This window comes from Hippoglossus stenolepis, chromosome 2, assembly GCF_022539355.2.
Source record: "Hippoglossus stenolepis isolate QCI-W04-F060 chromosome 2, HSTE1.2, whole genome shotgun sequence".
NCBI classification, from domain to species: Eukaryota; Metazoa; Chordata; class Actinopteri; order Pleuronectiformes; family Pleuronectidae; genus Hippoglossus; species Hippoglossus stenolepis.
The window spans coordinates 26,434,302-26,451,819 of record NC_061484.1 but is presented as its reverse complement, the minus strand read 5'-3'; the positions used below and the strand labels follow the sequence as shown (position 1 = coordinate 26,451,819).

Sequence of the window (17,518 nt, the reverse complement as noted above, 5' to 3'; positions counted from 1 at the left end):
GATGGTAGAGTGTGGATTTAAGTTTCTAATTTCATGGACTGTAAGTACGAGTCCATCCCGATGATACATTTTTGATGGGATATTCTCGTTCAAGTCATCTCACTTTAATTACACAGTTACTTCAAATCAGGATTCTTTTTGGCTGCTGGCCGAAGTTCGGTATTTGAATAAATCTGTGTTATTCACACATTTACAGACTTTTGCAACCGTTTGCATTGAACACATCAGTCTGTGTTTACTGAGGTGATTCAGAGGGGGAGACCAATACACAGGAGCACCTTTTGTGTAACTGTCTGAAATGCGACTTTTCAAAATTGTCACCACCTTCATCCTTAGGGTTAGGGTTAGCCCTCCTAGCCCTAAATATCAAATTGTTGCTCGGTGTGAAATGTACTTTTCTGATGGTAGATATTCATTTTAAGTTGAAGTGTCCTAAACAGTTTCCTCTCTCTGTCTCCTTCCAGGAGAGGGCTGAGGACCATTTGCGGCCGCAGAACCCCAACCTACAAGTTGAACCTGCTGAGCCTGACCTCCCTGATGTCCCATTTGCTGGAAAAGAACACAGGGTGGTGTCCCTCAGGGATCAATTGCCGGAACCCTTAGAATACTTGGGAGACATCCACACACACACACACCAGCTTAAAGATGACAAAACACCTTACTTTGTCCGAACCAAAGCCGGGGCTCTTTGCTTTAGGCAGGGGACGGAGGTGGCTACACCGAAGGAGTACTCGGGAAAATCAGGGGGGGCTGTGGCCAACGGAGCTGGGGAAGGGGCTCGGGCCGGGGCTGCTGGGCAACGGAAACCTCTGGAAGTCCAGCAGCAGCCCTCCATAGCGCCTAAAGCCAAGACGAGGGCCAGGGGCAACGGGAAGCGGCTGGTCAAGTGTGTGTGTCGGCCGGGGTGGCACGGACCTTACTGTGGGGTTCCCACCATGGTGTATCACTCCAATCTGCCAACCAAGGAGAGGCTGACACCCAGGGAGACCCCGCGGAGGGTGATCAACGCTATCAATGTTAACCACGAGTTTGACCTGCTGCACGTGCGCTTTCGCGAGCTCGCCCAAGCCGTTGATCTGTTCCTCGTATGTGAATCCAACTTTACTGCCTATGGCGAGAGACGGCCGCTGAGGTAAGACCCACATTTCTGGTGCATGTGTGGAAATTATACGAGCTCTGCCCCGAAGTTCAAGGTGTATTTCAGAAAGAGGTGTAATCCTCAGCTGAGCTGCTCTGTGGCCGTCAGCAGATGAGTCTGGTTGTAAAGGACATCCAGACTCAGCAAATCTCAAACTGGATTAAAGAGGAGAGACTTGTAGTGCAATGACTATCAAAGCTTGAGTTGGCAAAGGTGGTCTCATCTTACTTATGTTTTAATACAGATAAGGAATTCATTTGAGGCTCTAGCTTGAACTTGAGAAATTTATGTATCATCTGTTTTCATAAATATTCATCAGCACAAAGTTAAAGCAGGTTAAAGCGAAATCCCAACTTTTTTTTTATCACATTTTGACTCCTCCCAATGCGTTTGTGTTTACAGCTCACAGATTTTGTTTACAGCCCACCTTCACGCCTCTCGGGTGTCAGTGCGCTGAATAACAACGACAATGAACTTCCTTTGGCGATAACACGAAACGCCTCGGGAGCAATTTTACAGCTGATTATGACAAGAGCGACACCATTGACTCAGTGTGCCGGCCTGAGGGCAGAGATTGGTGTGTTCAATCATAGGATGTGACACTGCATGAAAGAAGCTACAGTCAGGGAACACGTTGTCTTTCGTCATGCATATCAACAAGTTAATTGAGTTGTTCTTCCCGTCACTTTGCATGTGGACACAGGGTTTCTGAGCTGAAAGGCGTCATTTGTCAAACAAGCCTGTTGTTCCTTATATTGTACTTCAGCCCTTTTCCACTGTATATCAATGAAATTCATACAGATACATTTTGGATGTTTTTCTCTCTATATTTTTTGCCAATAATTAGTGAAATCAATTGACATTTCAAACCTGTTTAGGTCTTATAATCAATATCAATACACATAATGTCTCCATTCATTTTCCTCAAACTCACATCACATAAAGGTGTAATGACACAACAATGAGTGTTTATGGACTTGGAGTAAATAGGCTGAAATATGCAAATCCATTGCATAACGATGCACAAACTAATGTCTCTGTGATCTTCCCAGTTTCCTGCGGCTCCTCCTCAACGGTACGTACGACTACGTGCGTCACAAGATCCTGTACGTGTTCCTCGACCACTTCCCAGAGGGCGGTCGGCAGGACGGCTGGATCGTTGATGACTACTTGCGAACCTTCCTGACACGTAACGGCATGTCCCGGGTGGTGGGGGCCAGGCCGGACGATGTCTTTGTCATCAATGACGCAGATGAGATCCCAGCACGCGAGGGCCTCCTTTTCCTCAAGCTATTCGATGGCTGGACAGAACCTTTTGCGATCCACATGCGCAAGGTAACGGCAATACTGTATATCAGCGTCTTTGTAATATGTCTCCTGCTGTGGTGACTGTGACTGGAACAAATGGCATCTTTTTCTAACTCTGTTTTCCTCTCCTCTCTCCACATCCAGTCACTGTATGGATTCTTCTGGAAGCAGTTCGGCTCTTTAGAGGTGGTGTCGGGTTGCACGGTGGGGATGCTCAGTGACGTCTACGACGGTGACGGTATCAAACTGCGTCGCCGGGAATACTACACCATGCCGGGATTTCGCAAGTACGAGAACGACACAGGCCACATCCTGGTGCAGTGGTCGGTGGGCAGCCCCTTCCACTTCGCCGGGTGGCACTGCTCCTGGTGCTTCACGCCGGAGGGTATCTACTTCAAGCTGGTGTCAGCGCAGAACGGAGACTTCCCGCGGTGGGGTGACTATGAGGACAAGCGAGATCTCAGCTACATCCAGGATCTGATCCGGACGGGGGGTTGGTTCGACGGCTCCCTGCAAGAATATCCTCCGGTGGACCCCAAAGAGCACATGTACGCCCCCAAGTACATGCTGGAGCACTTTGACAGGTACCGCTACCTCCTTGAGAACCCTTACAGCAAAGTGTCCAGTCCGAGCGAGGGCTAGGAGGTCAGCTGGGTGAATCCACGTGAAATAACTAGTAGGGCCCAGGTGGGGCCTCGGCACTGAGTTGGACGGAACGGTACTGATGAACTACATCTCTCCTTGGAGGGATACTAAATGTATCTCCACCAGGCAGCACTGATGTTGCAGAGATTAGAAATCTCGAAAAAAAATCTTTTTTTTGGGGGGGGTTAAAAAAGGGAACACTGAATCACATCCACCATGGATTTACGATGAGAGCATATAGAGGATACAACCACTGGATAAACAAAACCATAGATTTCCTCATTCCTCCCTTTTTGGGGGAGGGGTCAAGCTATCTCTCTTTTCGTCCCCCCCACCCCTGTCCTCCCTTTCTTCGCCCGATCTGATTGGACGCGCCTGCCGTCTGAGCGAGACGGACGCTGAGAAGAAAAACAAGGGATTATTTGCAGGCGTTTGAAACCTGTGGAGAGGAAAAACTTAGCGGGTGAAGGACTGGTTTATGTTTCTGTCTGTGTTTACTAAAGTTTACGAAGCAGGCTGATGTTCCCTTTTCACCCCCCCACCCCCCCCGCCTTCAGATGTCTTCCTGTCATATTCGGTGACATCCTTCCACAACCACGTTCAGATATTATGTTTGTCTTGTAGAAAATTATAAACCGCATTTGAACCCTGCTGGAGTCCCCATCGCCAAGTGAACGACTGCGTGGAGATGTTTCAGCTCGTTCATGTTTTCACACATCCACATGCACCTTAGACCTGTTTGAGTGTTTGTAAGAAAGTGTGTGTGTGTCTTTATATCATTGTTGTGAGGTTTTGGGGTGTGAAGGGGGAGAGAGAGAGAGAGAGAGAAACAGTCGGGGGAAAGAAAGAAAGGATGATAACGAGGGAGGAAGAGAGTGGTGATGAAAAGCAGAGAACGCTCTCGACGTTCCCTCTTCCCACAGCGTCTGCTGACGCACGAGGGATGTTGCAGGGTTGAGTGTGCAGAATGTGTGCGCTCCCCCGGCGCTCCCAGATAGCTCTGAATAAATCACGGCCCTGTCGATGGCGTGTGCGAGACGGATGAAACTCCAGCGTTAGTTTGTCCGATGAGAACAATTCGAGAGGAGCTGGGGAACGATCTCCCTCCGGTTTCGTCTCGCTGTCTATCTCGGAGCCGAGATGACTTTGTTTCCTTGGAAACTGAAGCATGTGAAAAAGGGAGACGGGATGGGTGTTGTTAAGATGAGTGGGCGGGTTCACATCAGGCGAGGAGCTGCAGCGTTCAGATGAGGTCAATGCCGAGAACAGGTCCCCCGGTTAAATATTCCTTCCTCCTCAGCTGCCAATCGCCCACTCTCTGAAACTGACTCTTTTTCTGTCTCTCTCCTGTCGTCTCTCTCTCTTTTTTTGTGCTGGTGTCTTCTTTTTTGTTTGTTCATTTGTTTGTCCTCTGTGTGTGTTTTCGTTTAATCCTCATTAACAAGGCGTACTTTATCCTCCGTCTTCAATTATTCTCTTTTTCATACCCTTTCTCTCAAGAAACGGCTTCCCTCGCTCATACACACACACACACACACACACACACGCGCACACACACACACAACACACACACACATTTGCATTGGCTCTCACACTCCATTTTTGGTGTGTATCTATTTCCACTTAATTCCTCGCAAGAATTCCCCATTTCAACAATAGGGGTGTATTTATCTCCGCTCTGCCTCATTTCTCTCGCCCTGTCTCTATAGGACAGGGCAGCCGTTACCATGGCAATGCCTTCCCTCTGCCCACAGATCACTATATCGTCTGAACGTGTAGGCATGAGCGCTCCTGCCGCTTGTCTTCCCCCTGTCGCAGACGGCTGCCGCTGTGGCAGGATGCCTGAATCCCCACCCTGAATTGTCCACGATGGGGTTAGCATACTTTCCCTCTGTGAGCGTGGGTCACGTGGGCTGAGGGCCAGTGGGGAAGCCGGGTTACATTCCTGTCAAGGGCAAGGAAATCACAGCAAAAGCTAAAACATGGAGCTCTGATCGAAAACAGCAAAACACAACGATTTCTCTTTTAATTGCAGATTGACTGAAATCCTCCGTCTGCTTCCTGGACGCCTGTCTGGGCCTCGCAGATACCTCGGCTTCAGATTAGACACCGTTTCAAGGTGAACGGATCCGCGAGAGGAATAACAAGTTCAGAGGAGAAATAGTTGATAAAGCTGCGACTGGGAATATTTAAAAAACCTGAAGACAAATGTTTGGCAAATCTGGCGTCGGTGTTTGTGTCCCTCAGTCCGTCGGGGCTGTAGGAAAATCAGATTAGCCAACAGGCCGATGACAGTTGCATCAGGGCTGCTCGGTTTGCCCGGGTGGCAGCGTGGTCTGCTGCGGCAGCTGTTCGGGGTCTGGTGTTGGTGCTGGGAGCCAAACTTCAATCCAAACCCAGAGGGGCTCAGAGGAACAAGCTTTAAATAGGATTTGACATGAGACGACAGAAGAGGCGACAACAGAGAGGGATGAATCCCGCTTTTTGTTCCTAAACTAGATTTTGTACCTAATGTCTGAGTCCAGGGTTGAAGAGCATCTTCTAGAGATGTAATTTCAGGCAGTTATTTAAATGGTTTGGCATCAAAGGCTGCGTTGGTTATTCCTGAGACCTTTTTAATCTTCTTTCAGTCAGACAACTCGTGTTTAAAGCAGAACATAGTGTTTGGTGTCTTGCCTCCAACTTCATCACTCCCCCAGATATGATTACATAGATGTAATGATGAGTGATGAGCTAATATCTTTAGCCCTCCCGTCGGAGCCTGCAGCTGGATGCTGGGGAGGAGGAGGGGCGGCGATACTGACGGAGAGGCAGAGGCAGTGACAAGCAAAGGGAGCGATGGGACATTTCTGCAGCTTGGGTAGAATAGGATTGTGGAGAGTGAGTCACAGTCGATTCAATTTGTTGACGTCCAGATAGCCATCGAAATAGAAAAAGAAAATAGCAGCAACACGGGCATCATTTCATTCGGACCAAATGAAATGATTGGCTGGCAGACCTGTCCGTCACTAACAGACCTACCGCTGAAGCAGAGACGATGTTGGCAAGCGAGTCACGGAAAAGTTGTCAGGCAGTTCTTGTTCATGTGTTTAGCTTGCATGGCTGTGACGATAGGGGGTTGTTGGGGGCAGTTTAGGCTGCTCTTGCTTTTCCAGGATTACCAACCCCAGCTTTAAATCACTTAAATGCTCCTATCTCGCAGGGTAGTTAACACAAACTGACCAAAGTATACAATTTGACTAACAACAGACAAACAAAATGTGTCTGCCTCCCTCTGATTCGGGGCCACAGACACACACACACTTTGTCTGTCACTCTGATGGAACATGAACGCAGCCTCTCATTTACACGCTTCCATATGAAAAAAACTAAACAAACAGCTTGGTGCTTCGCAGCTGAACGTCATCTCAGAAATGTGACCGTGTGACCGCAGGGGTGTCGGTTCAATCCCATCAGGCGTGGGGGCGTCTGTGTGTTTGTGTTTAAGCTCTGCCAAGAGGCATTTAACCAGAGTTTACTCCCAACTCTCAGCTGGCTGCACTCGGGCTGCACATCTGGTCCACAGCATTCGTGTGTGTTTGCATATCAGTATGAACGCTGTGCACTTTCAAAATCATGTCTGTGTGTGTGTGTGTGTGTGTGTGTGTGTGTGTGTGTGTGTCTGTGTGTGTGAGACAGAGAGAGAGAGAGAGAGAGAGAGCGCGACAGTGACTCATGCCAGATAAGGGTGTCTCGCCCGCTGAAAGACAAATCAGGGTTACCTCACTCAGCCTGTTGCCCCGTTATCGCCATGGCAACGATTCTCCTGATGAATTCCTGAGATCCGTAACAGCCTGAGGTCATCAACCAACATAACAGGCGCAGTGAGGGAGGGAGAACAGAGGGAGGATGGTCAGAGAAATCAAATAATTCTTCTTACACAACCACGACCGAGGTAAAAAAAACAAACAAACAAAGATCATCTCCGGTCAATGTCACAGCAGCGAGCAGCGGCGAGCAGCGGCACAAGCAGCGGACACCGTTACCCAGCACGCACTTCTCTTTTCTTAACAGTTTGTTTGTGTTTTCATCGATTTAAACGGCTCATCACAGCGAGCAGACGATTTGCTGGAGCAGAAAAACACTTTCAACGTGAGCCAGGAGTGAAACATGAATGGGAAGGATTCTTTCTTTGGCCTGGAAAACTAGAGAAAAAGGAATTGAAGCCAAGGCTTGATGAATGGAGACTCGAATCCCAAACAAAACACGTTTCAGAAATAATCTTTCCACCGCTGTCCCCGGTGGATGAAATGTGGTCATGACACAGGTTAGAGGAAGGGGGAGGGGGGGGATGACTTTGACCTAACAGCTTTGATTTCTCACTCTGATGAAGCAAAGTCGTTTGCTGGTGATGAAACAAGAAGCGTGCGAATGAGGAGAGCCGCTCATCATCCTTGTAAAAGAGAAAATCTATAAACCGGTGACAGTTTAAGTGAAAACGAGGTTGTGATGTCGACCGGCCGAAGCGGCGCTGGTGCCACCTCGCTGCGCTCGTAATGGATTTATCCAGATAGGAGGAGGGGCTACGTCCGGCTCGGGGGGTGCACTCAGCACTGAAACAAACCTGCAACGTTCACGTGAGTGGACGGACTGTAATTGCAGCACTGGACTGGTGCGTGATCGTTCATGAAATCAATAGGACAGTAACATATGGGAAAGGAAAGAGCTGAAGCCTGTAACCAAGATCAAGCCGCCTCCTTAATTCCATCAGGTTTTCTCAGGCGCTTTCGCCAAACAAATAAAACGCAGTAAACGCGTCTGCAGGCTTCAGGTGAGAAAATACAATACATAAATAAACCGAGTATGAAATGCTAAACTGTCGAGGAGGCGGACGGATGCAGCTCGTTGTTAATATTAGCAACAGGAAATGCTGTGACGTGTTGAATAAATATTTACATTCTTATTCTCTGTGCAGGTTTTCTGCCACAGTAGATTTAGGCCATTATCAGGATCCACTTCACTGCTGGACTTCAACAGCAGGTTCAAAAATGTATCTGTTGTTTAGGGTCACTGCTGCACATGAACTGGATTCTCCATTTCCCACCATGCAGCTCAGCAGCATCTTGCCTCAGAGGGAATTCAACAACAGTTTTCAAACTAATCTTCACGTGTAAAATCACTGATGATCATTTATTCTATCACAAAACTAGACTCATTCAAAGATACAGAGTTAAACATCAGGCTGAAATGATCAGCATCGTTGGTCCACTCGTCCTTTCAGCACACACACACACACACACACATTGTGTCTGACATGTGAAGCATTCCGCACATGTGTGTGTCTTGTGTACAGATGTGTTTCTGCAGGGCTGTGTTGCCCCCCCATCTGTTGTGCTTACGGAGCAGCTGACTGGCTGCTCGTCTACGTGCCTTCGCCCCCGCCCCCCCCAGCCCCGTGGCTTCCACCAATTGATCTTTTCCAAGAAACATTAGCAGCAGGCAGGAAATCAAGGAGAGGAGGGTGGCAGGAAAAAGAGTCGTTCTGCTGGGGTCACTTCTCAGTTCTGCAGGAGCAGAAAGCTGCTGTTCTCTCTGCTGTAAACAAGTTGATTCTCTACGTTTAACTCACGGAAATCATCCACATTCCACAATCACATTAACTGCGACAGCTGCAATGACGTGTCACCGCTGATTGGGAAAAAATTGGTGTCGCTGACCACAAGTTTCACCAAAACAAGAGCTTTAACCTCCTTTTTAGATACTTTCCAGTTGTATTAAAAGGCTCATTTGACCCTATAAAGAAACATTCTCCCTGTTCCCTCGGCTGTAACAAGTTTATAGTTGTGTAATTAGTGCTGCTTCGAGTTAACAAACAGAATTCCACTCACATTCTGTAGATTTTATTGTAATCGAGGCAGAAACATTGGAGGAAACTTGGGCAGAGTGATTCTTTATTTTCCTCAGGTGACTCCAGGTGAGCTCCGAACCTGAAAGACCCTAAAAAGTAGTGTAAAGTTTCAATCCCTGCAATTCTGTGACGGCCGCACGCTCTATATATGCTGACGATCCTGTGGTTTGCACCTGTTGTTCCCTAACATTGGTTGAACCGACTCTTTTCGAACATTGAAAAGTGTTGGAAGCTCAACTGAAGATCTGAAAATGTTGGATTCTTCCAGTGAGAATTAAAACCTTCCTTCTGTTTATGGGTCTTTTTAACGAGTTGGGTGCAGTTCAGTTCTGCTCAGAAAAGAAACCAACTCGTGGAACAGTCGCATTGGAAAATACTTTGAATCTGAAATAACGGAAACATTTGTAATCACGATTCCTCGTCTGTTAACATGTTTCACGTTTTGTCTGATGAGTGCGTGTTTGTAACGGCAGATCAAGGAGGTGTGTGTGTGTTTGTGTGTTTGTGTGAGCGTATGTGTTTGTACATCAGGAGTCACAACACGTCTGACTGTGTTCGAGGACAGATTGTTGGCTCCGGGGTGGATGTGGGACGAGTCTGGTCCAGGCGTCCATATGTCGTGACAGCGCAGATCAAAAAAGATGAAAGTCGGTGTTGCGCCGCAGCGACAGATGGACACAGCGACACATACATGTGCTAAAAGTCGGGCGGGCAGACAGGACGACACCTGGCTGCAGATCCAACGCCATCAGGAGCCGGAGGGAGGGGTCGAGCGTCCAATGTGTCTCTATTAATTTGTGCGTTTCCCGTGAGGTGGCTGATTGTTGTGATTTGAGCAAGGTCTCGTTTTAATTTAAAATCTGAAGCCAGTGTTTCTCTGTAACATTAAATATTCATGACAGAACAAGCAACAATCATAATAAAATATATATCCTCAGGCTTTTTAGGACTTTAAAGGAACAGTTCAGCATTTCAGAAGGAAGGAACTGATCAATGACTCTAAATACAGATGGACGACGCATCTCCATTTCCTCCCTCTGTCCAAAAATCAAGCCAAAATATCTCACTTACCAGAAACCAGGTTTTTAGTTTTGTCCCTGTCCCACATCCTAACATGGAGGAGACCAGGTTAATGACGTGTACTCCAACCAGCCACCAGGGGGCGATGGAGATGTTGTGGCTTCCCTTTTGAGGAGCTGTCATGTCGTCATATCTTTATTTACAGTCTATGGTACCGATCAGGAAACAGTCCAGGACATATACACGTCCCTGAGAAATGACAAATTAGTGGTTTCTACACTTTTGTTTTTGTTCATATATAAAACAGAGACCGAACATTTTGATTATTCAGCTTCAGGGGAGCTGTGAGGTAGATTCTCTTGTGTTCGGACGACTTATTGTTCCAGTCTGAGCGAAGCTAAGTTCTTGGCAGCAGCGTCGTGAGTGGTATGAATCTTCTAATCTAATTCTCAGCGAGAGAATAAACTTTCCAGAATGTCAAACTTTTACCCTTTCTAAAAGCTCAGACACTTTTATTCCTGTGCTGTGGGACTGTGTGTGGGCGGCACCACAACCCACCGACTGTGAACTAACTCTGATTCAACAACTGCCAAATCTTTATTGTTGCACAGAAGAACGAGACGCCACCTTCCTCTGGTGGAGAAAAAAACACTAAAGCTCTTTTGTGAAATAACCACAACTCAGATGTTCGTGTTTGGAATCAACACTACAACAAACAGTCATTGATCATTTTAGACTCATAGTGAACTCTCCTCGCAGATCTGGATATTAGAGATTATCCATCTTGAACTTTTGAAGATGCTCCGCTCAGCTTCACAGTGTGTATGTGTAATAAGGAAGATTTTAGGGTATTTTCTACTTTTGAAATGTACTGTGAAATTGACTCAAAAATAGTTTTATCTGGATTGTTATTCTGACCCGTACTAAATTAATCACAGTTATAGACCCACATGATTTATTCCCATGATTAAAATACTTCATTCGTCCCTCAGGGCGAGTGGGAGAGCGAATGCAGATAATTCATGCAAACACACAAAAGTTAAGACTAAATACTGATAAAAACAAATATGTCACAGTCGAAAATAACCAATCAGTCTCGTGGAAATCTGCTCGGGGGTGAGAACGTAACGTTGTTGGTGGAGGTGACAGTTGTTGGAATCAGATGTTCAGCGTCACATCCGGGTCTTAATGCTCCGGCCGCCGCACACGCTCTTTGCCATTTGGTGTGTTTCAATTCCTTTTTCGTGTCTTCGTGTGTGACTTTGTAACTTCAGCCTTTACCTGCAGTTCTCAGAAACTCGACGCCCCTGAGCGGCAGCCGGCCTGAAACGAGACAGAGGCAGAGGAAGGGAGGAGGAGGAGGAGGAGGAGGAGGAGGAGGAGGAGGAGTGAAGGGGGCGAGGGAAGGAGGGCGAGCCTCCAGAGGGGGTTCGAATTCCCTGCAATCAGAAACAGAGACGGAACGAGGGAGCGACTGCTACTTATAATCACAGACTCCCCCACGTTTCTCTCTCTGCCGCTTCTATTTTTTCCCTTTGTTTTTGCACTTATGCTTTTTTATGTGAAGTCAATCGACGTGTCTTTTTCTTCTGGGGTTTTTTCACTTTCACAGTTTGAATATTGTTCGGTGGAAGTCTGAGGAACGGAGGGAGGAGCGATGAGCGTCTCTGGTTTTCTGTTTAACTTTGTTTTGTACTTTTTTTTGTAACTTTATCCACTTGGCAGCTTGATATTTAATGTCTTTTTAAGGCGACCTGTGTGTGTGTGTGTGTGTCTGTGTGTGTGTAAGCTCATAAGCACTGTCTCAGCCCACTGCCACAGGAGACTCCACCTCACAGGTCTCTTACCTCCCTCGATGCCGGTAAAGGCGACTCCCGACCGCAGTGCGTCCGCCTTGTTTACGCTCTGTGACTCGTTTGTTGTGTTGATGACATCACCCCCGTGACCTTACCACCGTCACATAAACTCCTTTTTTTTTCTTTTTTTTTTACTCATAACTGATTTCCCTCAGTTCCCACATGGCAGATAACTACAAACGCACACATTCACAAACATAGGTGCACACTACGTAACACCCACACCCACCCACACACACACACACACACAGTACAGCCTCTGTGTTGTTGTTTTTAACTGTGGTGTGATTGTGGTCGTGTTAAACAGTCGGACACTGTAGCTGCTCTGTCTGTGGCCTCGCTGTTATGCGATGGCTATGAAGGCTCGCCATTGTGTGACCAAAAAACATTTTTGTCGTCGCTCGGGCCACTGAGAACCGGTTTGGGCCAACCCGAGAGAGAGAGAGAGAGAGAGAGAGGGAGGGAGGAAGAGAGAGAGAGAGAGAGAGAGAGAGAGAATGCCATTTCTGTCCTCATCTTTTGTTTAATGTTGTGTGTCTGTCACACAACAAACCGGTGCTGGTTTCATGCTTTTATTTTGTATTCACTACAAAACGTCCTCTCTGTTTTGTTTTTTTCCTCCAAATCGACAAAGATGTCAAAACAAAAACAAAAAAACATTACAAAAAAAGAAAAAGCTGATTCTTTTTCTTTACTTTTGGGAAGAAATTTGAGTTGCATGCTGAAAAGCAGAAAGTTCTTCTGCCTGTAAAACTATGAATTGCACCTTATCGGGGGGGATGTGGTTTTCTTTGTATTTTTGTTTTATGCATAGATAATTATATATATATATACACGTGGGGGATGTATGATGTTTTTGTGTATTTTTGATTTCGACAGGAGATGGAAGTGTTTGCTTGTCAGACGATGCATGTTTCTTAAGCAGGGTTTTCGGATTAATTATATTTTTTCATGCTTATTGACGCCGGGTTTCATCATAATTGTTTCAGGCACTGTTTGTGGTGGTGGGACGGCTTCGCTGAGCAGCGTCAGAGACCGGTGAACTATCATGACACTACAAAAAATGAAAGATCCGAATGATTCTCGATCGTGAAACTGAATAAAACTATAAGAGAAAAAAACCAACAGACTTAAAGATTCATGTTCGAAGACGTTTCACTTTCACGTGTTTCTCTTCTGCGTTGCAGAAACAGGTGGTTGAGACTGAAACCTCGTGTGATTTGACTCTGACAAGCTGCTGCTGCTTAGTGAAGCCTGGTCCACACACACACACACACACACACACACACACACTGGCCAGTCGTCACACAGCGACCACTAGGAGGCGCCCTGCTTATCCTCTCACATATCGCACATAGCAAACAGCTCCTCCACCTAACGTCTGTCTAGTCCTTGAAAAAAGGACAAATGACTAACAGACACAGGACGCCATGTTGCTCACTCACACACACACACACACACACACACACACACTCACCAACAGATGACTGGCAGCAGACATGGTGCTGCCACCCGGCCTCATGTCCCCGGGGGCGGAGTGCTGTCTGCAGCCAATTAAGCAGCAGGGCCGGTTGCCAGGTCCGTAGCCATCTAATCCCCTGCACCCTCCCACTGGGTTGCCAGATGTAAAAGCCCTCTCTTTACTCTCTATACACTTTGTTGTGTTTAAAAACAAAAAGAAGTAGTTTCGGGTTTCACACTGTGAGGGGACGTCGAGGGTTTGGACGTTTTGCAGGTTGCAGCACTTATTGACCTAAATGAGAGTTTATGAGAAAGTGGTCCGTTGTTGTTGAGACAAAGGCCCAACACACAGACACACAGACACACACACACACTCACACTCCTACCTGAGTAGCCACGTTCTGGTGTAGCCCGTAAAGAGGAAGCCTTTGTGTGTAAGAGCTGTCAGCGAAGGACAAAGGAAGGAAATTACACTTGTTCCTTTTACTTACTGACACAATGGCTTCATATGAGCGTAACACACGACGTGTTGTGGCAGCGAACATTAACACAACCTGTGTGCCCTGCCTCCCTCTGTCCCCCCTGCACTGATAATGATTGTATATGGCCACATAATTTTTTATTTTTTATATCATTGTTTGGGGTTGTTTTCTGGGTTTGTTGATTATTTTGTGTTTGGTTTTGAAATGGTTTTGTTGGGTCATTGTGTAACAGCGTGAGAGAGAGTGTGTGTGTGTGTGTGTGTTTGTGTGTGTGTGTGTGAGTGAGAGAGAGAAGGAAGCGATGGGGTGTGTTGTTCAGTGGCTCAGCTCCCAGTACACGTCAGCCCTTTGCTCGTGTTCATCATTGTGCCAGTGTGTTCAGGTGTTCCCTTACCTCCACATCTGTTCATCCAAATGGAAGAGAGAGAGAGCAGAGGAGGAGGAGGAGGAGGAGGAGGAGGAGGAGGAGGAGGAGGAGGAGGAGGAGAGGAGGAAGGCCTTTCCTCAGGGGAAAAAAACACGTATAAATGAGAAAAGATACTTTTGAAAAAAGGATATTTTTCTCCTGTTCAGTCACAAAGAAGAGTGTAAATTTCTAAGTTAATTGAAAATGATGAATAAAAAAAATGTGTTCTCTATATGAATGGCTGTATATGTTAACCAGGAACAAAAAGTAATGAGTTCTATGACAAAGACATATAATAAATTAATTTTAAAATTTTATCCCCCCCCTGTGTGTGTGTGTGTGTGTGTGTGTGTGTGTTCCTGTTTCAGCTGATGTGTGCAGATGTTACTTGATTGCGGTGGTTTGCATCATCCACTCATCACCTCACTAGAGGGCAGCACTGCAGCGCACAGGATCCCAGCTCATTAGGACGCATCACTCAGCGTCACGTTGATCCAGATCGACTTTGAACTGACGACGTTCACACGCTCCTGATGCACAGAGACGGGTTTCACACTGAATAATGTTCTCACTCGCGAAGCAGCAGCTTGGATCTGGAACTCAAAGGTTTGATCTGAAGCTTGGTTGTGTTTCAGCAGCTTTAGTTCAGGACTTTTAAATCGTAACCACGTTAACCAGTTAGAGGAATGCTGGGTAAATGTGTGTAGTTAGGCCTCGGTTTAACCTTCTGGTGCTTCTGAGTTCCCTGCTATCCTGAAGTTCCTTTAAAAATCGACCTCTTTCCTTTGTTGGAAAAAAGTAATTGCACCCAAAGTGTGTCGGGTAATTTGAGCTCATTTGATAAAACATAACTTAAAGTAGGTGTGTGAACAAAGTGAGGAAAACTAAAGCTGGAAAGAAACTCAGTAGAGCACAAACCTCAACCAACACATAAGAGTTATAAAACCACATTTAAATTCACTATTGATACAGGATTTTATTTGGATAAATATCATTGCTGTAAACCTCCATCAAGATCCATGAAAATCTCTGAGAAATTGATGAGAAATGACCAAAAAACTAAACGTATCTCACAAAAAAATCCTGGATCTGCCCTTTTATCCAGGTCTTCACTCAGGCCTCCTGACAATCAATCAAGCTGCACGCTCCGAGACACCGCTCCTCTAAATGAGCCGGATCTTTGTCATCAAGATTCATGATTATTCTCGGCAGGGAAAATGGTGAAAATGATCCGGATCCTCCCCACAGTGCTGACAATGAAGCAAAGAAACGGACGCAGTGAAAAACCTCGAGACGAAATGACAACGACTTTGACGATACGTCCACGAGTTAAAAGAATAAAGCAGAAGCTATGTTGCTGTAGTTAAAGTGATTGTTTGACGTGTTTAGACTTGTTGATGAGAGTGAGACGATGCATGTCACACTCTCACATCTGTCTTTTAAACATGGAGCTGCAGGAGTTGGTTTGTTTTTGCGTTGGACAAAGTCAAGTCTTGAAGTCAACCTAATAAAACGTGACATTCTAATTAGTGAGCCTTGAAGGTTTTTCTTACACTAAACTAAACAGCTGCTTGTCAAAGATTCAAATTTGTAAAACATATATTGATCAAACTTCCGATCTAACTCTTCCTTTATTCCTTGATTGTACAAATTTCCTCACCATGTTTTACTCTATACTAATATTTAATGAACCCGGTGCAGCTGCCAAATGTTTCCCAGTTGTAATCCAGCTTCTCTTTCAACCACCACAGTGAACATGTAATAAATTGACTCAAGGTGACTGTTAAACTCCAGGAGCACATGTGCACTGGGACTGTAACTGGGCTGAAACCATGAGGAGTCACCGTAACTACAGGGTGTGTGGACATGAACCACAATACAACAAGTACAGGGTGAAAAACTAAAACACACATATCTACAAAATACAACCACAGCGTCTTTCCACCGCCACACCACGTCCAGCTGTGAGGATCCAGCTGCTGCGTCCGATTCTCCGGTTCAGGTGCCAGAGGAGCCGCGGAGGAACCAAGGTGTCGCAGCCGCGAGCTCCACACACCAAGGAATGTCCTGCTCTTGTTTTTCTGAAGCTGAGACAATGAGTCACGGACAAAAAAGCTCTTTAAATATCCGAGGACACGTCGAGGAAAAGGCAAACAGCCGCGTGCACTGTACGCACATGAAATATACATGCAGCTGCAGCGACGCGTGAATATGCACACTGGCAAAAACAGATGTGAATATTAGAGCAGCGGGAAAAACCATGACAACTGTATTCTAATGCAGGAGACTGGTTGTGTTCATGTCCCATTAGTGGAGCGCGCTAAGAATAGTTCATATCCCACTGACGCCTCAGCAGATGGTCATAAACTGTGCGGTGAATAGTCATGACGGCCACAGGTTGGTTTTTAATCATTTCTGTCAACCGCGGAACACGAGACACAGATTTGTTCTTAACTGACGCTTGAGTCTGTCCGAGGCAGAATCTCCAGGAATCGGTGGATAAGAGGCCGAACCCAGAATGTGTCCCCGACCACAGGCCGTAAAAATAAACATGGACGACACGAGGGCACCGCAGAAAGTGAAGCCAAAGCGTCTCCACCACCAACGGGTCGCTGGCTGCAGACGTTAACCCCGTCTCCTCCCTGTTAGTGGACGGGACATGGACCAAGTTGTCATTTTAAGTTGTTTTTATCACACTGATGTTTAAGTGTTAATGTTTCTGCCCTTTCTGTGTTCCTATCTGGGATATTTTAGCTCATGTTTCAACACTTCAATGTGTGTTTGCAGACTCTTGAGTCCAGAAGCAGCTTCTCGGGTCTCACTGCTCCTCAGGAAATCACGGGGGGGGGGTGTTCAGCAGAACTCAGACTCTGTCATTTGCAACCAAAACTAAATAACTAGATGGAGGCCGGCAGCAGGTCACTGGGCAGGCTGGTGTGGCGGTGGCAGCTCGGGATACAGAGCAGCCACTGGAATGAGTTCAGGTGATTTCCAGTGGGACTTTCACTTGACAGGCTGTAAGATTAAGAACACAGTTGGATGATGTAAATAAAAACAGCACCGTACTGTGCCCGATTGTTTTCTGTGTCAAACCAGACTCCTAATTTGTTGAAGCATAGATATCCTCCCAGGACCCGTACACACTCTGCAGCACACACACACACGTACAGATGTTTTCCTCAGCTCACGCTCTCTCAGCTCCGCACCGACACCCTGCAGGCAGCAGATACGAGCTGTGACTCGGGGCGAGTGTTCAGGCGTCTGCGTTTTGTTCTGCAGCCCAGAGAGAAGCATCGGGGCAGATCCGGGATCAGA

The 17,518-nt window shown here is 46.5% G+C and overlaps 1 protein-coding gene across 1 annotated transcript in view; it reads left to right on the top strand.

The window, feature by feature from the left end:
- The window catches only part of mgat3b (beta-1,4-mannosyl-glycoprotein 4-beta-N-acetylglucosaminyltransferase b), a 57,762-nt gene extending 43,242 nt beyond the window's left edge, over nt 1-14,520 (top strand). Inside the window, exons 3-5 of the mRNA XM_047337912.1 lie at nt 465-1,132; nt 2,191-2,473; nt 2,591-14,520. Coding sequence (XP_047193868.1) covers nt 465-1,132; nt 2,191-2,473; nt 2,591-3,088 — 1,449 coding nt within the window. The 3' untranslated portion in view covers nt 3,089-14,520. The remainder of the gene's footprint in view (nt 1-464; nt 1,133-2,190; nt 2,474-2,590) is intronic.
- The last annotated feature ends 2,998 nt before the right edge of the window (nt 14,521-17,518 follow it).